The sequence below is a fragment of the Crocodylus porosus genome, unplaced genomic scaffold (genome assembly GCF_001723895.1).
Source record: "Crocodylus porosus isolate Cpor-Errol unplaced genomic scaffold, CroPor_comp1, whole genome shotgun sequence".
Classification (NCBI taxonomy): Eukaryota; Metazoa; Chordata; order Crocodylia; family Crocodylidae; genus Crocodylus; species Crocodylus porosus.
In genome coordinates this window covers 92953950-92976097 of record NW_017728943.1, presented here as the reverse complement: position 1 = coordinate 92976097, position 22148 = coordinate 92953950, and the positions used below count along the sequence as shown (strand labels likewise).

Here is a 22148-nt window from a genome sequence, read left to right as displayed (position 1 = left end):
TTTTAAGAGGAGGTTAGATGCACATCTTGCTGGGGTCGTTTGACCCCAGTACTCTTTCCTGCCATGGCAGGCGGTCGGACTAGATGATCTGCTCAGGTCCCTTCCGACCCTAGAATCTATGAAACTATGAAACTATGAAACAATAAATACTAGTGTGAGCTGCACCGGAGTTTGTGTCATATTAATATTTCATGGAGACAAGCTCATGGAGATTCAGGTAGATTAAGGGGAACCAGCTGAAGTTTATACAAATAAGGAACATTATGCTGTTTTCTGGCTATAAGTTAATACTACCTAGCTTCCCTGAGGGCCTTGTTACACCATACACTGTGAGGCACACAAATGTTGGTTGGAGTCACTGCTGGCTTAGAGTTTGGAGCAGTCATGCCCTTAGTCTGGAAACATCTGGCTGTCCCCCACCTGCACAGCTGGGACTTGCCACTGGAGGCCTGGTGAGCAGGGGCAGGACTAAGAGCTGTAGCTGTGAGCTGCCACTGGAGGGCTGGTGAGCCAGGACAGGCTTCTATCCCTGCTCTGTGTGCAGGGCTGTGAGAGATCCTGGGATACTGGAGGACTTGAACTTGGGTCACAGATCTGTGGGGAGTGACCACACCTTAGAGGGACAGGAGCTGGGAGGTGCAGATCAGAGATAATCTTGTCCTGGAGTGGCTTAATTTTGAGCCATATAATGAGTGCTTGAAACCACTTTAAAATATTAATGTGCAGACAATCCATGAATTAAGAGCTCTAGGAGCCGAGCAAAATTACCATGTAACAAAGCTGAGTATTTTCATGTGGACAAGCCCTTAAACTAATGTACCAGTCCTCTCTCATTGTGATTTAATTCCTCAGAAGGAAATAAAGTTTTCAGTCTTTGACACTGAAGTTTCCTGGAAGTTGTGATTAATTTATGAATAGAAAATATTTAGGATACCCAAGTCCTTGACATACACCTTTGTTACTTCCCAAAAGCAATAGTTTATAAAATCTCTATTTTTATACTTGAATCAAAAAATACAAGGAAAAAAATAAGGATCTGATTTTCTACAAAGCTGACTGAAATCAATAGGCATTATAGGTGTTCATCACTTCTGAAACTCAGTTCCTAAGTATACAAATCATTGGCAAGCTGGAAAACCTGCCGGTGTATCATACAGTGGTGCATCATAATAGTTTTCATTTCTTTTAATTTGTGAGATATTAGACCACACAGTCATCAGTCTGGTTACCATTTTCCCTCTACCACCATCACTTTTGCTCTTTGATCTGGTATTAGAGGCCACCTTTCACAAAGTATTTGAGCTAAAACTAATATTGCACACTATATGAGAACCTGTATCCCCACATTTAAAATGTGATAAAGTATTAATATTGTATTAATCTTTGTCCTTAAGAGTTTATATAAAATATAAGTTATCAAATCTAAACTAAAACTGATGACAAATGAAAAACAAGATGGCATCAGATATTAATGGGAGGGTATCATCTGCTTTGTTTTTCCTCAGTGTGTTTGTAATTGGCCATCTAGTATTTAATGTCTCTCAATACTCTTTCAGTGTGAAAGAGAAGGGTCAAGTAGGAGATATCATGCCATATGCTTTACCCTGTTGATCATTACTAATTTGCTGTTCAAAGTATTTCCTGATGTTGGGGAGTGCAGTAGGAATGATTCATAGAAATAGAAGCAAGGATCATTATGAGATCACACTGTCAAAAAGTATGGGTTGGAAAGGGAATGACAATACACAGAAACATTAGGATTGTGCTTGAAAACTAGCAATCAAGGTTATATTTTACAGTCCACAGAATGCAGTCTGAATGAGGTTAAGAGCTATAACATCTTTTTCTTGTGATCCATGGCAAACTGTGAAATTTACATTAATACTATGATCACTGCATGAAATCTGTCATTTTTTCCCCTTTAGGTTTTACAGTGAGTCCTGAATAATGCTCATTTCTATAGAATGAAATGGAGCTTCCTTCTTTGTCTTGTATTTGTCCAATTATGTTCAAAAGCCAACATGAAATATCAGAGAACGTTGGTTTAAAATATAACTACATTCTAAATATCACACCTTAACTCTTTTATCCTTTATATATATATATATATATATATAGAGAGAGAGAGAGAGAGAGAGAGAGAGAGAGAGAGAGAGGTGGACACATTCTCAGTTTGAAATATCTGCTCTGCTGTCCCCACCTCAAGTACTCAAAACCTCAAAACCTTTTTTCTAATTTATTCAGCCCAGAAACCAAACATATATAATTTTACTGGCCTGGATCCAGATTTTTTGTTAGTAAGCAAATCATTTTGATAAAAATACAACTTTTTACAATAGGAAAAGGCTACCCATTGCCTCCCTAGAAGGATAGTTTATACAGCTTATAAACAATCTTAAACTGATAAATAACTGCTTAATAATACTCATCAGCCTTATGAATTATTAGAAAATCTTTATTATAATTATGCTTATGAACCATAAACTTCCTTTGCACAGTTCACATAATGCAGTACATCTGCACTAGAGTTTTCCCATTATTTTCTCTTACTAATTACTGCTATTTAGTCACCTACTTCTCATTGAACTGTCTTTTAGAAAACAATTAACATCTCATCAGATTCTGTAATTATCTACCTTCCCTACAGATTTCATATCTTCCCATTTTGGAATCATCCCCAATTTTCACTTGAACATTACTTTCCTACACTGTTGGCACCTCATTTTATTACAATGAGAAAACCCATTTAATAACATTGCTATAATAATATGAGTAAACCCAGAGGGCAGTTAACACACTGTTTCTAAATGGTCTTACTCAGCAGGCTACCTATGAAGTTTACAAAACTCAGCATACACCTGTATCTCCTTTGAACAGAATATACTGTAGATGCTGTAGCAGCATGCCTAGGATAGTGTTTTACAGGCTTTACTTCATTGTCTTTGGTTAATTTTTCAAACCAAAGACAGAATGAGGAGGGCTCCCCTGTCCTATGTTACCTGTTAGTTCTGTCCTTGGGAAGCCTGGCACAGTACCCAGCCTCTCTCATTCATGAAGGACACCCCTTCTCTCAACACTGCCTGAACTAGAACTGATCAGAAGACTTACAACAAATAATGAAGATGCAGAGGGAGATGCACCTAAACCACTCCAGACAAGGCTGACAGGCAGCTCCCCTGAACTCTGGGACCAGAGTAGCACTGCATGATGGGGGAATCTCTCCTCCAGAAGTTAATCAACCCATGCCTGCACACACCTAGCCCAGTAGTTATCAGATACCATTACTGTTTCTCTACAAAAACCCGTATCCAAGGTCAAGTTCCTGTTCTGGTGCTTAGATCCAAACGCTAAACCAGTTCCATTGGGACTTCACCTTCTCCTTTCCCACCTGGAATATCTTCACTGATTGTGCTGGGGGCTCTGCCTGTCTCAAGCACCCTGGACCCTAAACTGAACAGTTTCTCTATGAGTTCCAACAAACACCTGGGAACCTCGACTGGTTCAAGCAGTGGGACCCCCCAAGTCTCTCTTTCTCCCTCTGTTTAAGCCCACTTTCTAAACCTCAGATCCCATTTAATCTCTCTCTTCCCCCTCTCTCTTGCTCCAAGCATAGCTTTCTAAACCTGACTTCTGTTGATCAAACTTGAGCTAGATTTCCAAAATACCCAACTGAAACCATGTAATATTGTAACTATTTGGTTTGATTATCTCTCCTTGTATAGCTGTTGCTACTAGTATCATTATAAGTTTCATATACTTGGCAATAAAATAAAACTTTTATGGCCTTGCCGGTTGCCATACTTTCTCCAAACCTCGTTTACTCTCTTTTCCTCAACTTCCCCATTTGCTCTGCAGCAACGCTTCTCTTACCTAGTCCAAAGTTCCCTGTAATGTCCCCAAATCCAGTGGGGCCTGCTCATGAAGGGCGATACTACCAGGACAACTGTGACAAGAGATTAGGAGGTGCTGAGTCCGTGGCATATGAGAGTGTCAGCTTGAAAGTGCTGATTCACCCTGCTTGCACAGACATGCTCCATTAATCTCTGTGCGTGTGAGTGTTGAACTGATCCTGTGGCTGGAGAAACCCAGGCCTGTTGAAACTAAGCCCTCCAGGGTAGCTTCACTGGGGGCTGGGAACTTGCAGAAGGGAGAAATACAGCTCCATATAGAAACACAAGTGGCACAAGCAGTACTTTGATAGAATTACATAGACCCCAGAACGTAACTCTAATAAATAAGCCCACTCCAGGTGGGACAGGCAAATCCGGTAACACCTATGAAGATGTGACTTTCCCATGAACATACACCACAAACCAAATACAAAACATTTAGCATCAGAACTCATGGTAGAGGTGATAACTTTTATTAAACCAACTACATTTTTGCACAAAAAAACCTGTATTATTTATTTGCAAGCTTTCAGGCACAAGCACCCTTCTTCAGCAACAGGAAAAAGGGTGCTTGTGCCTGAAACTTGCAAATATTTTTTTTTTTGGCTGTAAAAATGTAGTTGGTCTAATAAAACACCTCTACCATGAGTTCTGATCGCTTTTGCCTCTAGACCAATACACTTTAACTTAGATACCTGAAACACTTGGCATGAAACTTTCAAACTGAGGAATTGCTAATAGGGCTGGATGACACAATTCGTATTTTCCTCATTCAGAAAAGTAAGGCAGAAATGGTTTGGCTTTACTTTGGGTAAACAAGACTTGGCTCAGAAGCTTATGGGATTTGGAGTATGCAAAGAGACGGATTTTTCCCTGCTACCAAAATTAAATTCAGTAGTTTGCAATGACCTAAAATCTTAGCTTGAAAGATGAGCTACAACTTAATTAAAAATATAAGAAAAGTGTAGGTACCTGAGACACACATACATATGCATGCGCATGTGTGCACAGAAAAAAGAAAACAAAAACAAACACCCAAGACTCTCTTGATAAACCCTGATTAGATGATAATATTTCTTATTAGGTCTGATACTGAGGGTAGAGAGGACAGAAATGGAAAATGGAAAGACACATTTCATGAGGTTACTTTTTTAGGAATTTCAAACTAAAAATTTAAATAAGGAGAAAAGCCAGAAGCGAGGTGATTCTTACATACAAAAAGAAACATTACCATTTATTGAATCGCTACAAAGAATATTGTTATGTAAAAACAAAACAAAACACATTTCTTGGCAAATTAAGAACATGATCTAAGCTGTTAAATTTTATGTCACAAATGAATCAAACATTGTGTTTGCCACTAGTCATGCTGCTACCTTTAGGAACTATATTCACTAAGTGGAATTTGCCCTTCTGCATTAATTGATGTATGTAATATGTTTGCTTTCTGAACACTGCTTTAGATTTAAAAGTTTGTGGATGAAAGGGTTACTTTCTGCTGTATCAAGACACTTTCAAATTTATTTGAATCCTAAATACTGTCCAGTGGCCTTTTATATTGTATTTGTATTTAATTAATTTATAACCCGGTGAAAGAAGTACATTTATTTAAAGGTTTGTAGCAGCAAAGTGTTAAATTTCCTTGCTCACTTTTTCAAAGAGTTAGGGCCTTATTACATCTTACACTGTGAGCTGCTGAAATATTGATTGGTGTTAGTGCTAGCTCAAGTTTGGAGCACTCACATGTTCAGGCCAGCAGGACCCCAGAGGACTGAAAGATAAGAATCCCACCCGACCCCATTCTGGATGGGCAGATGGCATGGGCAGTCACAAGGAAGTGTGGGGGCAGGAAGAGCCCATGAGTAGGGAGCTGGGAAAGGGCAGTGTGCCTGATATGAGCCAGCAGGTAGGTGGGTGTTGGGGTGTTTACACTAATGCATAGCCTAGAGTGGCTACACGTTAGTGAAACAAGAGCTGGGCAACACAAATCCGAGATAAACCTAGGCTAGAGTGGCATAAGTTTTAGCTGCCTAAAGAGTGCTTAACACTTATTTTAGGTGTTAATAGGCATTTATACACAGGCTCCAGGATTGGCGGGGGGAGAGGTCACTTTAATTAGACAGGCTTGCTCAAGTAAGCCTACATGTGCTACTATCAACATGAACAATCAACATAAAGGGTAGATATGCCTTTGCTTGAGTTAAAGAGATGTATAAAAAAAAAGTGAGAAAAGAGAATGTTACATTTGCAAGTCATATTACATAATCACATTCTTTCAATAGATCAGGTGTTAAAATGGGGGCCAGCAATGAGATATTAAAGCTATTCGCTTTCCCTATAAATGAAAAATTTAAGCACAAATAACCCAGCTGCGGGGGACACCCTTCTCCACTTGAACATGCTTTTTCTGTTTTATCAATCACTGCCCCACATAACAAGTTTAATTTTCTTAGCAAAACCTTGCAAAAAGTATTTGCTACATCTAACCAGGTCACTAAAAATAATTGCCTCAGTCACATATAGTCAACTTTCCATGTGCTACTGCACAGAAATAACCTTCTATACACATCTATAGCCTTCTATAGTGTTGTCTTTGATCTGTGAACACAAACTCTCACTAAGAGCTCCACTGTGAAATAAAGACATTATTAGGTCAGTATGTAGCAAGCAATCTTTCTACATCAGACATTAGTTCACTTTTCTTGATCTTAGAATCTTAGAGCTGCGTTTGATATTACTGGCCAGGACGTCACATTTGATCTCTTGGCACACTGGGACTTTTGTTCTCCTGGTTTCACTCTTTTTCAATTGTTTTCTTCTGTGACTCCATCCTACTTCCAGAGCTCGTTGCTACAGTATCTCTCTTGATCCATGTCCTGACTTCTTTCCCCTTTCCATTTTATCATCTTTTCTGAAATTTGATTTAGATATAGCTTCTGTTCATTATATTCTAAGTTTATAACTGCTGTAATGATGCTCTAAAACAAGCTAAAAGATGCCAGTTTTCTCCAAGAAAAAAATCTGGAGATCATGGGATTGTTTTATCCCTAATATACTGAAATCTTTTATGGTTTTCTTTTTCAAACTATGAAAAAAATTAAAGTTTTGCAAATCTGCTTTCACTAACAATTTCCAATGATTCATAAATCTGTTTTTGGAAAACCAGAGCCACAACAGTCGCTTCCCCATGTGTGGTTTATGGCTCTTCGTTCCTGGCATGCTGAACCAGCTGGGGCACAAATGGAGGAATGGAGACACTGTAGACAGCAACCAGATCATCTCCCTGGAGGACTAAGCTTCTGTTTGTTCTGGAGCATGCTATTGTAGCATGTGATGTTTGTGCTGCTTTTTTATTCCCCCCCTCACCCCCCTTTCCTACTGGGACATCCTGGGTGCAAATTTTGCTTCCGCATTGCAAATTTACAGCATAGGACACACTTTAACATTCCACATGTGTGATTTGTGGTGCCACAAACTACATATGTAGAATGTTAAAGCATGCCCCGCCTGTAAATTTGCAGCACAGGGGCAAAATTTGCTACCAAGATTTTCCAGTAGCAAACAGAAAGAAAGCAGCACAGCACATGCTACAATAGCATGGACTGGAACAAACAGAAGCCTAGTTCTTCAGGGAGATGATCTGGTTGCTGTCCAGACCATCTCTACTTGTCCATTTGTGCCCTGGCTGGTCCAACATGCCAGAAGCCAGGAGAAGCTGGGCAAGGGCAGTTAGTCCAAAGTGGGACACAGTGTTCTGCAACAAAACACATGTGCAGAGGTGTGTGCTGTGGCACAAGGTAGCAGCACAGATCTGTGCTGTTACTATTTGTATTGCTGCAGGTGCCATTACTATTTGTGCTGACACAGCCAAAAAGGAAAAAAAGGACCCTCACAAATAAACAACCCAAAATTTTCATCCAGAGCTGGAAGTTTCAGACTTCTGCTTTCAGGGTCCAATCAGTATTTCACTGAAAATGTTTCCTTAAAAATACACCTTTAATGAAAAAATTGTAGCAGTTCAAGCACAAACAGATTACCAGCTATTCTGTCTCTCTCATAAACTTATCAGCTACTGAATTTAAAACATTTCAGTGCTTTCAGAGTGAATGTCTTGACTCTTATATTCAGGGCCTAGATTTCTATTCAAGGCCAAACTTTTACCAGCCATATTTCGTGGGTTTTCCTATAGTCATATTAGGAAGATCAGCTATTGCACCAGCAATATCTGACCACAGTTCAATCAAAGACCTTAATCTGATTTTCTTTCATCTTGTCCTGGGTCCTGTAATGTTCTCTTCTGTTGTCTTTCTATATCTTAGCTCTCCAAACTTTAATGACTTATCCTGTCTCCTCAATCTGGAAATAAGAATACAATATTTTTGGATCTCTTTCTGAATATGGGGCTAAATGTCTCCTAGTCTTCAATAGTCTCTGAAACTGGAGATGTGTTTCATCTTTCTATTTTCTAGTCCATTTCTTATGGATAGCAAATGCCAAGTACCTTTCTACCTCTCTTCTTTACCTTACAATAAAAAGTAGGCAACACTATGCTTGTCATCCAGAACCTTTGATCTACTTTTCTGTATCTGGCATTTATTTTCAACCTTCTCTCAATATGTATGCCGACTAAATCTTCTGGATCTTCACTTAAGATTGATAAATCCAATCAAGTCTTTCTATTGTCTCCAAGCTCAACCTCTACCCTTAGACTTTTCACTCTCTTCATTTCTGAAGTTCCCACTAGTCTAATTTTACTAACCAAAAGCCCTTAGTGGAAATTAATTAGAATGGTCACATTTATTAATGTATACTAGTTACATTTTCAGTGTTCTAAAGTGTTATTTATAACAAATAATAGCTTAAGTATGATTTGTACCTTGCCAATGTCCTTTTATAAATGCCAATGCAAGTTACTGTACTTGTGGTATGGCTTAGGGACTTGTATGTTGGGCCCCACACCAAGAGGTTGTGCGTTCAAAGCTAAAAGTGTGTCCAAAGCTGGCTCTGTGCATGGGTGTGCAAAAAAATTTGGGTGCCAAATTGGCTAGATGGTCACACCCAGGCAGAGGTGGTAGATAGGTTGTCCTTGACTTGGAGGGATGCGGACAGTAGAGTACCCCAGGGCTTGATCCTGGGGCCTGTACTATTCAGCATCTTTAGAGATATGGATGTGGGTGTGGAATGCAAGCTGTCCAAATTCACTGATGACACCAAGTTCTGGGGTGAGGTGGGCACTCTGGAGGGTAGGGACAGAATCCACCTAGATCTAGACATGTTACAGAGGTGGGCAGAAGAGAATAGCCTGGAATTCAATGCAGACAAGTGCAAGGTGCTGCATCTAGGGAGAAGTAACTAGCAACACACGTATAGGCTGGGGAACACACTTCTTGTCAACACGGTGGCAGAAACGCATCTTGGTGTCATTGTTGACTCCAGGATGAACATGAGCCATCAATGCGAGGAAGCAGTCAGTAAGGCTAACTACACCTTGTTATGCATCTACAGATGCAAAACAAGCAGGTCCAGGGAGGTGATCCTCCCCCTCTATGCGGCATTGGTCAGGCTGCAGTTGGAGTACTGCATCCAGTTCTGGGTGCCACACTTCAAGAGGGATGTGGCTAGCATTGAGAGGGTCTAGAGGAGGGGCACTCGCATGGTCAAGGGGCAGTGGGGCAGGTCCTACAAAGAGAGACTAGAGCGGGGTTGGGCAAAATATGGCCCGTGGGCTGGATCTGGCTCATGAGGCCATTCTGCCTGGCCTGCAGGGCCCCTAAAACATTTAGAAAATTAATATTTATCTGCCCTTGTTTCCTATAAAAAATGACAGCAACCAAGAGCAGTAGGACCCAGGGGAAGCCCTGCAGGCTCCCACAATAGCAGAACCCACCCAGCCCTGCCCCGCCAGCTGGAAGCCACAGCAGGGGCTTCTGGGCTGGGACCACACGGCTGCCCTGCGCCAGAACCTCAGGTAAGGGGGAGCAGGGGAAGGCAGGGGAGGACCCTAGGGAAAAGTGGCCCAGGGAAAAGCTGAGCCCACTTGGGGCTGCCTGTGCCTGCTCCGGACAGCCCTGCATGGGCTGCGAGTGGCTGCAGCAGGGAGCGCAGGCCACGGGAAAGGTGAGGGACTGCTTTCCACCCCCTATTCTCAGCTTTTCCTTGGGCTATTTCCTGGCATGGAGAGAAGTGGCTCCTCCCCTGCCCTGTGCCAACGCCCCATTCTCTCAGCCCGCACGGGGCTGTCCAGAGCAGGCACAGGAAGCCCCAGGTGGGCTGTGAGAGACAGCAGCACAGGGCACCAGCCATGCAGTGAGAGAGGGGTCACTTCCCCCCTGCCCCGCCGTGCTCAGCACCACCCTGTAACCTGCCCCCGCTGCCAACCTGGGCTCTGCACCAGCTCCAGGCTCACCCATTGGGCTGTACATGGCAACAGCAGCTGTGGCCCCTCTGCTTGCTGCACCGGGCAATGTTTGCCACTGTCACCTGCGGGATGCCCAGCGTGTGAGCTCCAGTGGGCAGCAGCAGCCAACACTGCCTGGCGCAGCAAGCAAGAGCCACAGCTGCTGCCTCCAACAGGCAAGCCCAAAGCCAGTGCACGTCCCAGGCTGGCAGTGGGGGTTTCAAACTGGTGGTAAGTGTGGGTAAAAGCAGCCCCTCACTCACCCCATGGCCAGCGCCCCATGCTGCAGCCACTTGCAGCCTACCTGGGGCTGCCTGTGTCTGCTCCAGACAGCCCTGTGTGGGCTATGAGCACCTGGAGCAGGGATCGCCAGCCATGGGGAGGGTGAGGGGCTGCTTTTCCCTGCACTCAGCACCAGCTTCTTCCCTGCTGGTGGGCAGGGGGTCGGGGCTGTGTGCTTCCCCTGGCCTGTACCATGGGGCTGTGGGGCAGTGGGTGTGAGTGGGCAGGGAGCCAGTCAGAGCACAGGGCCTGCACCAGTGTCCTGGGGACAGTGCCAGCAGGGCCCACAGTAGGGTTGGCAGGAGCATGGGGTCCTAGCCAGCAGGGGCTCTATGGAGCCAGGCCAGCTCCCCCCTCTACCGGCTGGTGCAGCCCAGCCTGGCTCCACAGACCCCTGCCAGCCTGCACCCTGCTTTGGGCCCCACCGGTGCTGGCCCTGGAACATTGGTCCCAAGACACTGGGACACTGGTCTCAAGATGGTGACCAGGGGGCAGGGCACCTGTCAAGGGGCAGGATTACCCATGCAGCCCTCAACAGCCTGCCAAAACTGGGTAAGTGGTCCTCTGCCCAAAATAATTGCCTGCCCCTGGGCTAAAAGGTCTGAACCTATTCAGCCTCCACAAGAGAAGGCTGAGAGGGGATCTAGTGGCCATTTACAAACTCACCAGGCGGGAGCCAGCAGGAATTGGGGGAGGCTCTGTTCCCCTGGGCACCACCCAGGGTTACTAGGAATAATGGCCCCAGATTGTTAGAGAGAAGGTTCAGGCTGGACATCAGGAGACATTACTTTACAGTTATGGCTGCCAGGCTCTGGAATGGGCTCCCAAGTGAGGTGGTGCTCTCTCCTACCTTGTGGGTCTTCAAGAGAAGGCTGGACAGATATTTGGCTGGGGTGATATGATCCTGGCACCCGTTCCTGCCCAGGGCAGGGGGTTGGACCTGATGATCTGTTTATGTCCCTTCTGACCCTAAGCACTATGATACTATGATACTTTGGTACTATGCCCTCTGTATTCTACTGAATTAGCACTCATGTTCAGTACATACTTAGGTGTACAAGAAGTGAAAACTTATTAATCTCCATCTATATATGATACAGAAATGCAAATAAATGGGGCTTCCAACTCCTTATTTGATCACCACTTTAGTGCCACTTAGTGTTCTTCCTTGAAGTCATTCTTCCCAAAGTGAATTAACGATATAATTATTTCAGCATTCTTTGAAAATTAAACATGAGTCTATCCACAATACTTAGTGGAGAAATGACAAATTGCACATTCTACGAACAAAAAGAGAACCACTCCCTGCCTTGGAGTTAGCCAGGAGAGCCCTTGCTTGGAAACTTCAGCCTTGCCAACTCTCTACAATATCTACACAAGTACTCTCAGCCAGCCCAGACATGGCTTCTAGAGTGGAAGGGAGCCCAGGCTTCTTCCAAACCTGAGAGTATAGCGTTGTGGTCTCTGACCCTCCCTGCCTCTTTCAACTCAGCTCTTGAGGTAGGAACTTTACTCTGGATAGGAAGAAGTGTGCCCTGAAATTCCAAGCAGCAAAACATACATCTTGTCAATAAAGCCTTTTACTTTGTTACCCAGTTCACGGGCTACCCAGCCAAAGGTTCTCTGTGCACACCAAATGTCCAATAAGTCTTTATGTCCCCAGATCAGCCTGTACAATCCTGAGCATGCCAAAGTTAGCTCAGGGATTCACTGGCCAGTCCACATAGCTGTAAGTGCCAAAGTTGCTCCACTGTTCACTCTCCTTAGCTCCTCCCCCCCCGACCACAAGCCAACACATTCCTTTTTAGGTTGCCCTGCCCACTGCCATTTTCATTTCTCTCTCTTCCCTTGATGGCTCCAGGGTGTCACATACATTTCAACTCCTTCAAGAATCAACAGGGCTATCCAGTATTCCATTGACGCTGGAAGTCAATCTCATTTCCTCACACAGTCAGCTCTGGTACCTGGCAGGGACTCTATTAACTCTTCTTCCCCTGTGTATAAGCTAGTCAGGCTAACTGAGACATGTAATATAACATTAACATTATAACATTAACACATTTAAAACATATTTTACAATAAAAACCATCCTCTGTCACCTCCTCCCTCAAAAAACTCTAAGCATGTACTCCCAAATATTCACAATTTTGTACAGACAGTCCTCAGACTTACAGCACAATTGGTTCCTGAAAATCACATCTTAAGTCGAAATGTCATAACTCAGAACCAGTTTTTCCATAGGAACAGTGTTACAAATGGAGGATTGGTTCCTTTATGATAGTTGATACAGCTGCGTGCAGCTGGTAAGTGTGCTGTGGTGGGAAGGGGTGCGAAGGGCAAATCAATGCCCCCTGAGGTGAGGGAGGGGCTGGAGCAAGTGCTGCCCAGCCGGGACCAGGAGGGCATGAAGCAGGGGGGGAGGGGTGACAGCTACGCCTCCCCATGCCCCTTCCCTTACCCTTCCACCACAGAACACTTACAAGCTGCATGCAGCTGTATCGACTGTTGTAAAGATAAAACCCACACCAGAACATCAGAACAGGATGTCAATTTATAAAAGTTAAATGACACTTGTCACAACTCAAAAAGTCATAAGTTGAGGAATGCCTGAACGGAGTTTGATGCTAATCATTTCAAATGCTTAAACTCAACATAAAATCTATGGAGTTACTTACCACAGGTCTGTGTACATCCCAGAATGCTCTCTCCTGACTATCAAGGATTTTTCTTTCTATCTTGTCTCTTTTCTTGTCCACTCTGTCAATGTTGTGGTATATTTAAGATGAACAGTGTTAATAGTGGTACTCTTTAGAATATTCAATGACAAATCCAGCAACAAAAATTCAACAGAACTTACTTTGCTTGTGCTTCAGCTTGCATGAAAATAAATTCCCATTTCCGGGCAAATGCTCGTTGTAACCTGGCCAAACTTTCCTGAAAATACATCACAGTTTAAGGAACTTAAATTGTAGATTTAGATCAGTTCTAGTCTCTGCAATGGTAGGTTATCTTTCACACATCACAAAATAATATAGTGGTCAAAAACCATAATGTACATGCTAGCATAAATACAACCTATTTGTTTGGAGTAAGGTACCTGCTTAACAGAAAAGGACAGAATGCCAGAGATGTTTGTTCCAATTCACTTTCTCTTTAAGTTTGAAAAAGGGTGATGAAAAAGTAGAACACAAATTTAGGGTGAGAGCCTGGTGCTCTTGCTAAGTTGTGGGCATTGAGTAGACAATTATTGTGCTAATTCAATAATACCCTCCAGTTTCCAACAGTAGCACAGAGTGTGGGAGTATAGCAATAGCATTTGCATGATATTGCCATTAATCTACATTAGAATATCCATTTGTCTTCTCTGTGAAGTGTTAACATTGAGTAAATATGGGCTATGGTCCTGCTAGAGATTGCTGTTGCCAAACATTATAAGGAGAAGTGATTACTATTCTGGGAACATTAAACTCATCTCAAGAAAACTTGCCATGCATGATTTAATTTAAAAAAAAATCTTCCTGAAGACTGTATCTATCCATTTCTGTACAGAAATATATATACATCCAATATGTATCATTTTCAAAGCCTTGGTGTAAGTCTTCCCTCAGGTACGGTAGTAAAACTGGAGGATCTCTACATCTCCCTCACCTGTATGCAATGTGCTGGCTCTTGTGAATCCCGTCTCTAGGCACCTAACTGACTATTTTCTGTATTGGGAACTCAGAAGCTTAACTTAAGTTTATGAATTTCATTCTGAGATCCAGGACTTTAAGGGTCAGGTGATGATACTGGGTGTATTCATGTCTCTCTGTGGATGTGGGCATGAGAATCTGAAGGTACTTGGGCAGAATTTAGGCATTTATATCCCTCAAAAAAGAAAGAAACCAAACAGATACTGGTCCAACAGCTGTAAAACTACTGAAGCATCTAGATTCATTAGCCATCTCCATTTTGGCCTGAAAGTTCCCTAACACTGAGGCTTCTAGGCTTGGTCCTAAAAAATCTAGATCAAAAACCTAGGACTTGCCTATACACTCTTGTGATCCAGATAAGACATGGGAGATGCCTAAATTCTATCCAAATTATCTGTTTTGCATTCACAAAACTTGCCTAACTGCCACTATTATCACTATTCAGCTCAGTTGAAAGCACAACACCCAGACCTGGATTTTAGGTCCTTCTCAACCTCAAGGAATTCAAGCCACATCTCCCAATTCATAGGAGAGTGTTCTCACTCCCAGGCAATGGTAGCAAAAGCAGCCTGACTCTTTAGTTCCTGGACTTCCCTGTTCAGAGGGAAATACAGCTTTTAGTCCCTGCTGCCTAGATAATGTATACATTTCACATGAGAAAGTCATTGGCTAAGCAAAGAAATAAATTAGAATGGGGGGGTGCCCTTATCTCTGGGCTAAAGGTCATGCTGCCTCTTGATTATTGTCATTCTGGTCCCATGCATCTTTCATTTCTATATGCCCAGTACTCTCATTTCAACAGGAGATGTAGAAGATGTCCTCACTCACCCTGTCCTATAGCTTTGTGATTAGGGCAGTCTCCTGGAAAGTGGTACATGGGAAGCTATGTCTCCTTGGGCTGAGGAAGGCACAAAACCCAGATGCCCCATGTCCTGGGGAATGCTTTAATTACTAGGTTTTTTGCCCCACAGTATCTGAGAATGAAAGTTGGGACAGGTGCTGCATTTTTCACAAAACTGAATGCTGTTGACAGGATGAGTTAAGTGTCTTTTGCATCCCAAAGTGATGGATGTGAAGCTCTGTTTAAGGATCGTAAGTTTTGTGGGGAGCAGGGACTTAAATTAGCTCTAAAACCTAATGCTTCCTACTGGATCACTCAGCATCTAGGAAAATAATCATCCTTTGCATGTGCATACATTTCTCCATGCATATATGGGATTTTGGGATGTCCACCTCTTCCAGTTTGATTTACCATCCTGGGGTGAGTGAGGCTCCTATTTTTGAGACCTGCAATACCTAAATGGAACTGCAGATGAGGAAATTTGGATTTGGTGCTACATGCTAAAGTCACTTTTGCAAATGAGCTTTATATTGGTAAATCATTAATTTACCTTTGAAAATTTTGCCTGAGATCATTCTACTTTATTCTTTTGAATATGACTCATCTTTAAAAACTTTAAAAAAAAATAAAAATACCCTGCATCTATCCTGAAACCACTCATCACTCAAACAGCAAGTTTTCTATAAGACACCACAGACTTTCTCAACCAAATCCAGAGGACTGACCACATCCCTGAGAAGGCCATATTTGTAACCATAGATGCCACCAGCCTGTACACTAACATCCCACATCATGAAAGCACAGCTGCCCACCTGAAATATCTACAATAATCTGGAGTAGAGTCAGATTTGCAACAACATGTTGCACAAATCTCTACTTCATCCTCACTCACAAGTTCACTTTCAACAATCATCACTTCAAACCATTGGCACAGTTGCGAGCACAAAGAAGGCCCCTCAGTATGCCATCTTCTCCATAAGCCACCGGGGGGTAAAAACATTAGAAAGCTGCACCATCAAAACTGCATTATGCTTGCATTACATAGATGTTATTTTTACTATCTGGACTGAACACCTGGACTCACTTATTGACTTCCACCATGGGTTTAAACAACTATCACTCCTCTCTCAAATTTTCTCTGGACTACTCCTACACTAACAATCTAGATACCACAATCCACATCCATAATGGCACCAGATAAACCACTAGATACAGAAAACCCACAGACCACCGAGCCCGTGTCCACAAGACCAGTAATCACCTCAAGTACACTCAAGAAATGGTAATCTACAGTTCGGCTCTCATACCACTGCATCTGCTCTGAGGGGAACACTCATGATGCCCTCCTAGACAGTCTAAAATCTGCTTTTATACAACAAAGGCACTCCAGCAGAGAAACAGTCCATATATTTAAAAGAGCTATTCAAGTACCCCATGGTAACCTGCTACAAAAGAAAAAGAAAACTCCCTGTGAACACCCTAATGTGCATCCCCACCCAATATTGTAACTGATCAGAAAAATCATCAGACTACAGCCTATACACAACCAAAATCAGACCTTTGAAAGAAATATTCCCATCCCTTCCATTCTTGGCTCTCAAACAAACCTCTAGCTCATCATCAGAACCATCTCCCCACTGCCCACTAGGCATCAAGTGGGAGACTGTCCTGCCTTGGCAAGTAATACTTCATCTACCAGCACATCTCTACTGCCACTATTATGAACACACATCCCCTTACACAATTATCACAATCCATATGTCCTACACATCTTTTCCACAATGTGATATACCTGATCCAATGCACCAAATGCCCTCATCACAACCACATGTGAAACTACATACCAGAATGAACTCTTAAAGAAAAAACATATATAAAGGATAGAGACATGCATACACTATTAGGAACACATTTCTCTCAGAACAACCACTCCCTCTCTGACCTCACTGTCTTCATAGTCAAGGGAAATGTGCTTAATGCCTTTAAAAGGCAAACATGGGAACAAAAAAATCATAAACTGGCTGAATACTAAGAACCGAGGACTTAACATTGATACTGGTTTAATGGCATGTTCTAATTTACATGACACCTCAATTCTTTCCACAGGTTAGGGGTGAGAAGGACTCTCCTCCCTTTTGATAGGCCTTCATCTCCCAGTACTCAGCTTCTTCTACTAATTGTGTGTTTGCTGCCCTGGCAAGTTCTCTCACTTTCTCCTATTATTGCTTGTTACTGTGCTGTGTTTGGCTTGCCGTGGTCAGACCTGATGAAGAATGTTTTGCATTTGAAAGCTTTTCTAACTCTATGCCAACTACACAGTGGGTGTGTCTACAAGTTCATTAACATGCCTTAGATACTGCACATTTAACTTAGTACTTCCTTAATAAAGTACTAACTAGATGCACAGTATCTAAAGTTACTGCATAGCAGCACAAGCAAATGGTTATTTAGTGATGCTTACTGCTCATTAGCCTAATAACACTGTGCAGTAAGTGTCTCATGTTGATATGCTCAGTTGGTCTACAACATCTCTCTTACACTACCACTGCATCTTAAATTCATGGAAAAAGAAAAGAAAAAGTAAAGCTCTTAAATATACCAAAAAAGATTATACGTTGTAAATGTGTCTCTACATATCTTTTTCTCCCTAAGTTGAGAGCCAGAAAAATGTGTGTGTGTCAGATTCATGGGTACCTTGTATATAAATAGAATACAATATTCATAGGTAGAAACTTTACACTATGCAGTACAGTTGTTTCCAGGTGTTGAAATATATCTGCCTCAGACAGCAGGGATTTAAGGACTTGTGAACACTGATGCCAGGAAAAGCAACCGTGAACAGTTAGATAAGAAATGAGATGAAACCAAAAGCCCAAGTTTCAAACTGTGCCCCAAAGATCTGGAAGAAGCTGGGGTTTGCATCTGACTGTTCATCCCACTTCTATCACCTGAAATCTTTACTTCAGCCTCTCCTATGCAACAGCATGTATGGTTTCTAAAAGAAGCCATAGACTACTAGTTGCTCTTTGTCTAGATACAAGTTAAATTAGATCAATTTATAAACTACGGCTGAAAAGTTTGTGTTCTTCATCTTGAATTTTATTCTACATGCTGCAGGGCTTGAGAAACTCATTGATTTGACATCTCAGTTTGAGGAATGGCCCCAGGTACTTACTGCTTCATAGTCTGCTAGCTCAAGCCGCGCTTTGTTTTGCATTGTTCGCTTGCAGAGGTAAACCGCTGGAATACCAAAAAAAAAAAAATAAAAAAAAAATCAATCATTTCTCACTGTCTCATAAACATCACACCCCCAGAAACCAGCAAGATTCATCCACTTTTCTTTGAAATAAATTGGTAGTTTATTCCTTCTGTATTCCTTGAAAAAATGCAGACAGTAGACCCTTTACTGCAATGAAGTCAGCCAAAATGATCAACTACATGATTCTAAAGCTCACTTTATCTCATAGCCATAATAAACAAAACATTTGTCTTTTTGTTTGTTTATTAAAAAAGAAAATATAAAAGTATTTTAAAGGAATAATATGCACAGTATATCTAAAGGAACAAAGTGACTTTTCAAGAACATAAAAAAAGGATATATATATATATATATTATTTTCCAACTTCAGAGACAACAAACAACAATTAAATGAGAAAAATCACAGTTAAAGGCAACATGAACAACATAAATGATAAATAGGCTCTGAAAGTAACATTCCCTTCAATGAATATCTCAAAGAGGTATAAATGAAAGAAGGGCAGTATGGCTTATGTACAACGGTGAGTCAGAATCTAATCTGACGTAATTCTATGAACTTTAAAAGTGTTCTGGATTCATTATAGTATAACTGAACAAATGTAATGTTTTTACAAAAGACTAAATATGAAAAGATGACAGGTCAAAAATAAAATGAATGTGAATTAACCAGGACAGATGTTAGTATTGTTCATTAAAATCATTGCACTAAATGCTTGAGCCTGAATTCTTTATGCATTTGACTTTCCTACTGACTTAAGCTTCATTCTCTCTCATCTTGGGGAAAATTCAATCTTTGCTATGAACCTCAGTAGCTCCATAATACAGGGGATCCTTTCCAGGGATGAAGTGAGGCACCTAAATTCTCCGTAACAAGGCAAAGGAGTAATTTTGTGAACACTTTATGCTGCTATAGTACTATCCCCTTTCTGGGATGGGGTGGCCTGTTGACTACTGTAGACAAAGATCTACCAACCCTGTCTGTCATCTCTCTGGTCCACAGAAGAAAGATATGGGCCAAATTTCACTGTGGTTTACTCCAGCCCTGAGGGATTTCACTGATTTCCCTGGTACTGCAGCAAAGAACTTAGAGTTCAGAGACTCTTGTAAAAACTGTATTTGTGCTTCCAGGTGTTACCTGATGAAAAGAAAAGTAAAAACAAGACTGAAGCCCTATCAAGTTAAAACAGCATGCATTCATTCTTCTTTGGGATGAGGCACGGTTACTAGAAGGCTCTTCAAAATCCATCCCTAGGTTATACCCATCATGATGTTTAGCAGGCCCGATGATGTTTAGGAAGTCAGGCAACCCTGCAAGTCTCCCTCCAGGAAAAAGAAGTATGACTCCCTCCAGGAGAAGCTGCTTCCTCACACTGAAGGATGATGTATTTTGTGGGGGGGGGGCGAAAAATCACAGTAGTCTCTCACAGTAACTGTATTATGCATTTCCCTTAAGCCCCTATTAGACATGATGGAAACATGAAAGCTTCATCTTCTTGGGAACCACTTTGTAGCCCACTTAATTCAGACACGGGCTCTCCATCAGTCTATCAGGCAGCAGTAGCAGACAGTTTTCCCATCCCTTTCTGGAGGGCAGAATGATTGACAGAGCAATGTCTTTTGAACCCAAGGTCCTCAGTCTTGGGCAAACGGCTCTTTCTCTAGGGTTGGGGCTGCCTCATCATTGCTATAAACCTGGTTAAAGCTTCATTTGTTTGCTGCAAAACTGCTTATTTCCTTGCTGACTTATAACAATCCACTATAGTTTAAGTCTGTGGCAAGTCTCCAGTCACAAACAAATCCATGGAGGCATGAAGCATATTCAGAGAAAATAACACAAGGCTTCTCAGTTTATAATACTTCTATTCTCAGATGATGGGTGTCCAATATATATTCTGAGCTTTGTTTTTTGTTGTCAGCTTAATCAATATGTTTGAAGCAGCTATGGTTTCAGAAACCTAACTTCCAGAGAAGGCCATACCAATGAACCCTTTAGTTTGGCAGCCAGCCTTAGACTGTGCCCAATGCACGATGCTGCAGTAAAAGATCTGAACCTCCTCCCGTTTCTGCCCCCCACCACACACACACACTTAACTGCAACACATGAGCAGCCTCCCTTAGGATGACTGAGAGGTAAGGGATTGCCACTGCAACCTTTGCTCACAGCAAAAAGCACTTACCCACACAAACATAAAAGACTAATCCCATTCTGAAATTTACTGACAGCAAGAAAATGATAAGAGCTGAAAATTCTCAAGCTTCACAAGTCAGTGGGGTTGCCCCTGTAAATGTGACTTTAAATGAGAAATGGTTGTGGAACCAGGCTTCTGGCGTACCTCTTCTCCAAAAGGAGCATCACATGATTCTGCAGGTATACTTAAATTCTTGTCAATTCTTTCTTTTAGTGTAACAAAAAAAAAATCTCACTGAAGCCTTAGTCTGCAGCAAGATTCTTATTTTAGAGTAAGAAATGGTTAAAGCAAAACAACAAAAGTATATGAGACACAAAACAATCCTCAGAAAAATAGGTAATTTCAGGACTTATATAAGTCATCTGTCCCAAAATGAGATTCTTAAGAGAAATACAGAGTCTGGAAACCAGAATACTATTTAAGCATAAGGACTTTCGGCCTGCGCTATTTTAAGGGCATTTCAAACTGGAATTAGATTTTTGTATACATAAACATCTGGTATTACACCACACTACCTTATTAATCACTTGTGGCAATGCTTTCCATACCTGTCTTCCCGAAATTTCCATTTCATGCCTTTTTTTAGCATACATATTTCTTGGTAAAAGGCTTCACAACTGGTTTTGTTTTGCCTCAGGTCTTCCATCCAAGACATTAGAAAGGTTCTCCCTTTTAGGAACCTAATGATTGTATCACCTGTGACTTTTTTCTCATTACAATATTTTCTTCATACAGGACATGTTTATTGCACAGTTGACTAGCTGCCCAGTAAACATTTCAGCATCTACAAGCGTGCCTGTATTAGGATGGAGTAAACTAATTTACTCTGCAACAGAATACTACTTGTAAATACATGTACTATATATCTTTACAGTTACTATCCTGCTAAAGAGTAAAAAACTTAAGAGTAAAAAAATGTAGATACTGCCCACCTGGCAGGGGCATGAGGGCGCTTCAGTGTGGGGGCTGCCTGCCAGCTAGCCCCACAGTGAAGTACCCCAACCAACCCCTCTACATCATGTTGAGTCAGGGACAGCTGCCGCAGGCTGGCAGATTAACCTCCAGGACCCCCTGCTAGCTGGGGCTGCTCTGGTCAGGTTCCACATGCTGTGCCCTGCAATTAACTCTGGAGCAATAAACTCCACAGTTCATTCAGGTGCTGTAATTGAACATGTAGACACACCCACAAGTGTGGTTAAGGCAGAGTTAAAAGTTGCTCTGCTATGGCCATATGATAGCCACATGGTCATGTAATGGTGTACAAGCTCCCAAAAGTTTTAATGGAGAAAAACTTCCCGTCTTTCCTCTTGAAACTGCCTGTTGAGCAGCCAAGAGTGGAAGTTATGTGGGGCTAGAAAGAAAGCAAATCAGTGGGAGTGTGGCCCAGTGAGATGGACAATGAAATGGCTCTAGGTTCTGGCTTTTGCTTCTGTCTCCAGTGCTGCTCTGCATATTGTATTTTACATTCATTGGATAAAATAGATAGGTCATAGTGAGGTAACTTCTGTTCCTTAGGAGTTACAGTAGCTAAAACCCAAGGCCTTCCCTTTGGGGGGACGTGGGCACACTGGAAGGATGCAACAGGCTACAATCAGACC

General features: G+C 42.1%; 1 protein-coding gene across 4 annotated transcripts in view; it reads right to left on the bottom strand.

The window, feature by feature from the left end:
- The window catches only part of RGS7 (regulator of G-protein signaling 7), a 494829-nt gene that overhangs the window by 67349 nt on the left and 405332 nt on the right, over window positions 1-22148 (bottom strand). For all 4 annotated transcript variants that reach the window (XM_019549803.1, XM_019549804.1, XM_019549805.1 and 1 more), the window contains exons 7-9: window positions 18278-18342; window positions 13427-13503; window positions 13245-13326 (exon numbers count right to left, since the gene is read on the bottom strand). In XM_019549803.1, coding sequence (XP_019405348.1) covers window positions 13245-13326; window positions 13427-13503; window positions 18278-18342 — 224 coding nt within the window. The remainder of the gene's footprint in view (window positions 1-13244; window positions 13327-13426; window positions 13504-18277; window positions 18343-22148) is intronic.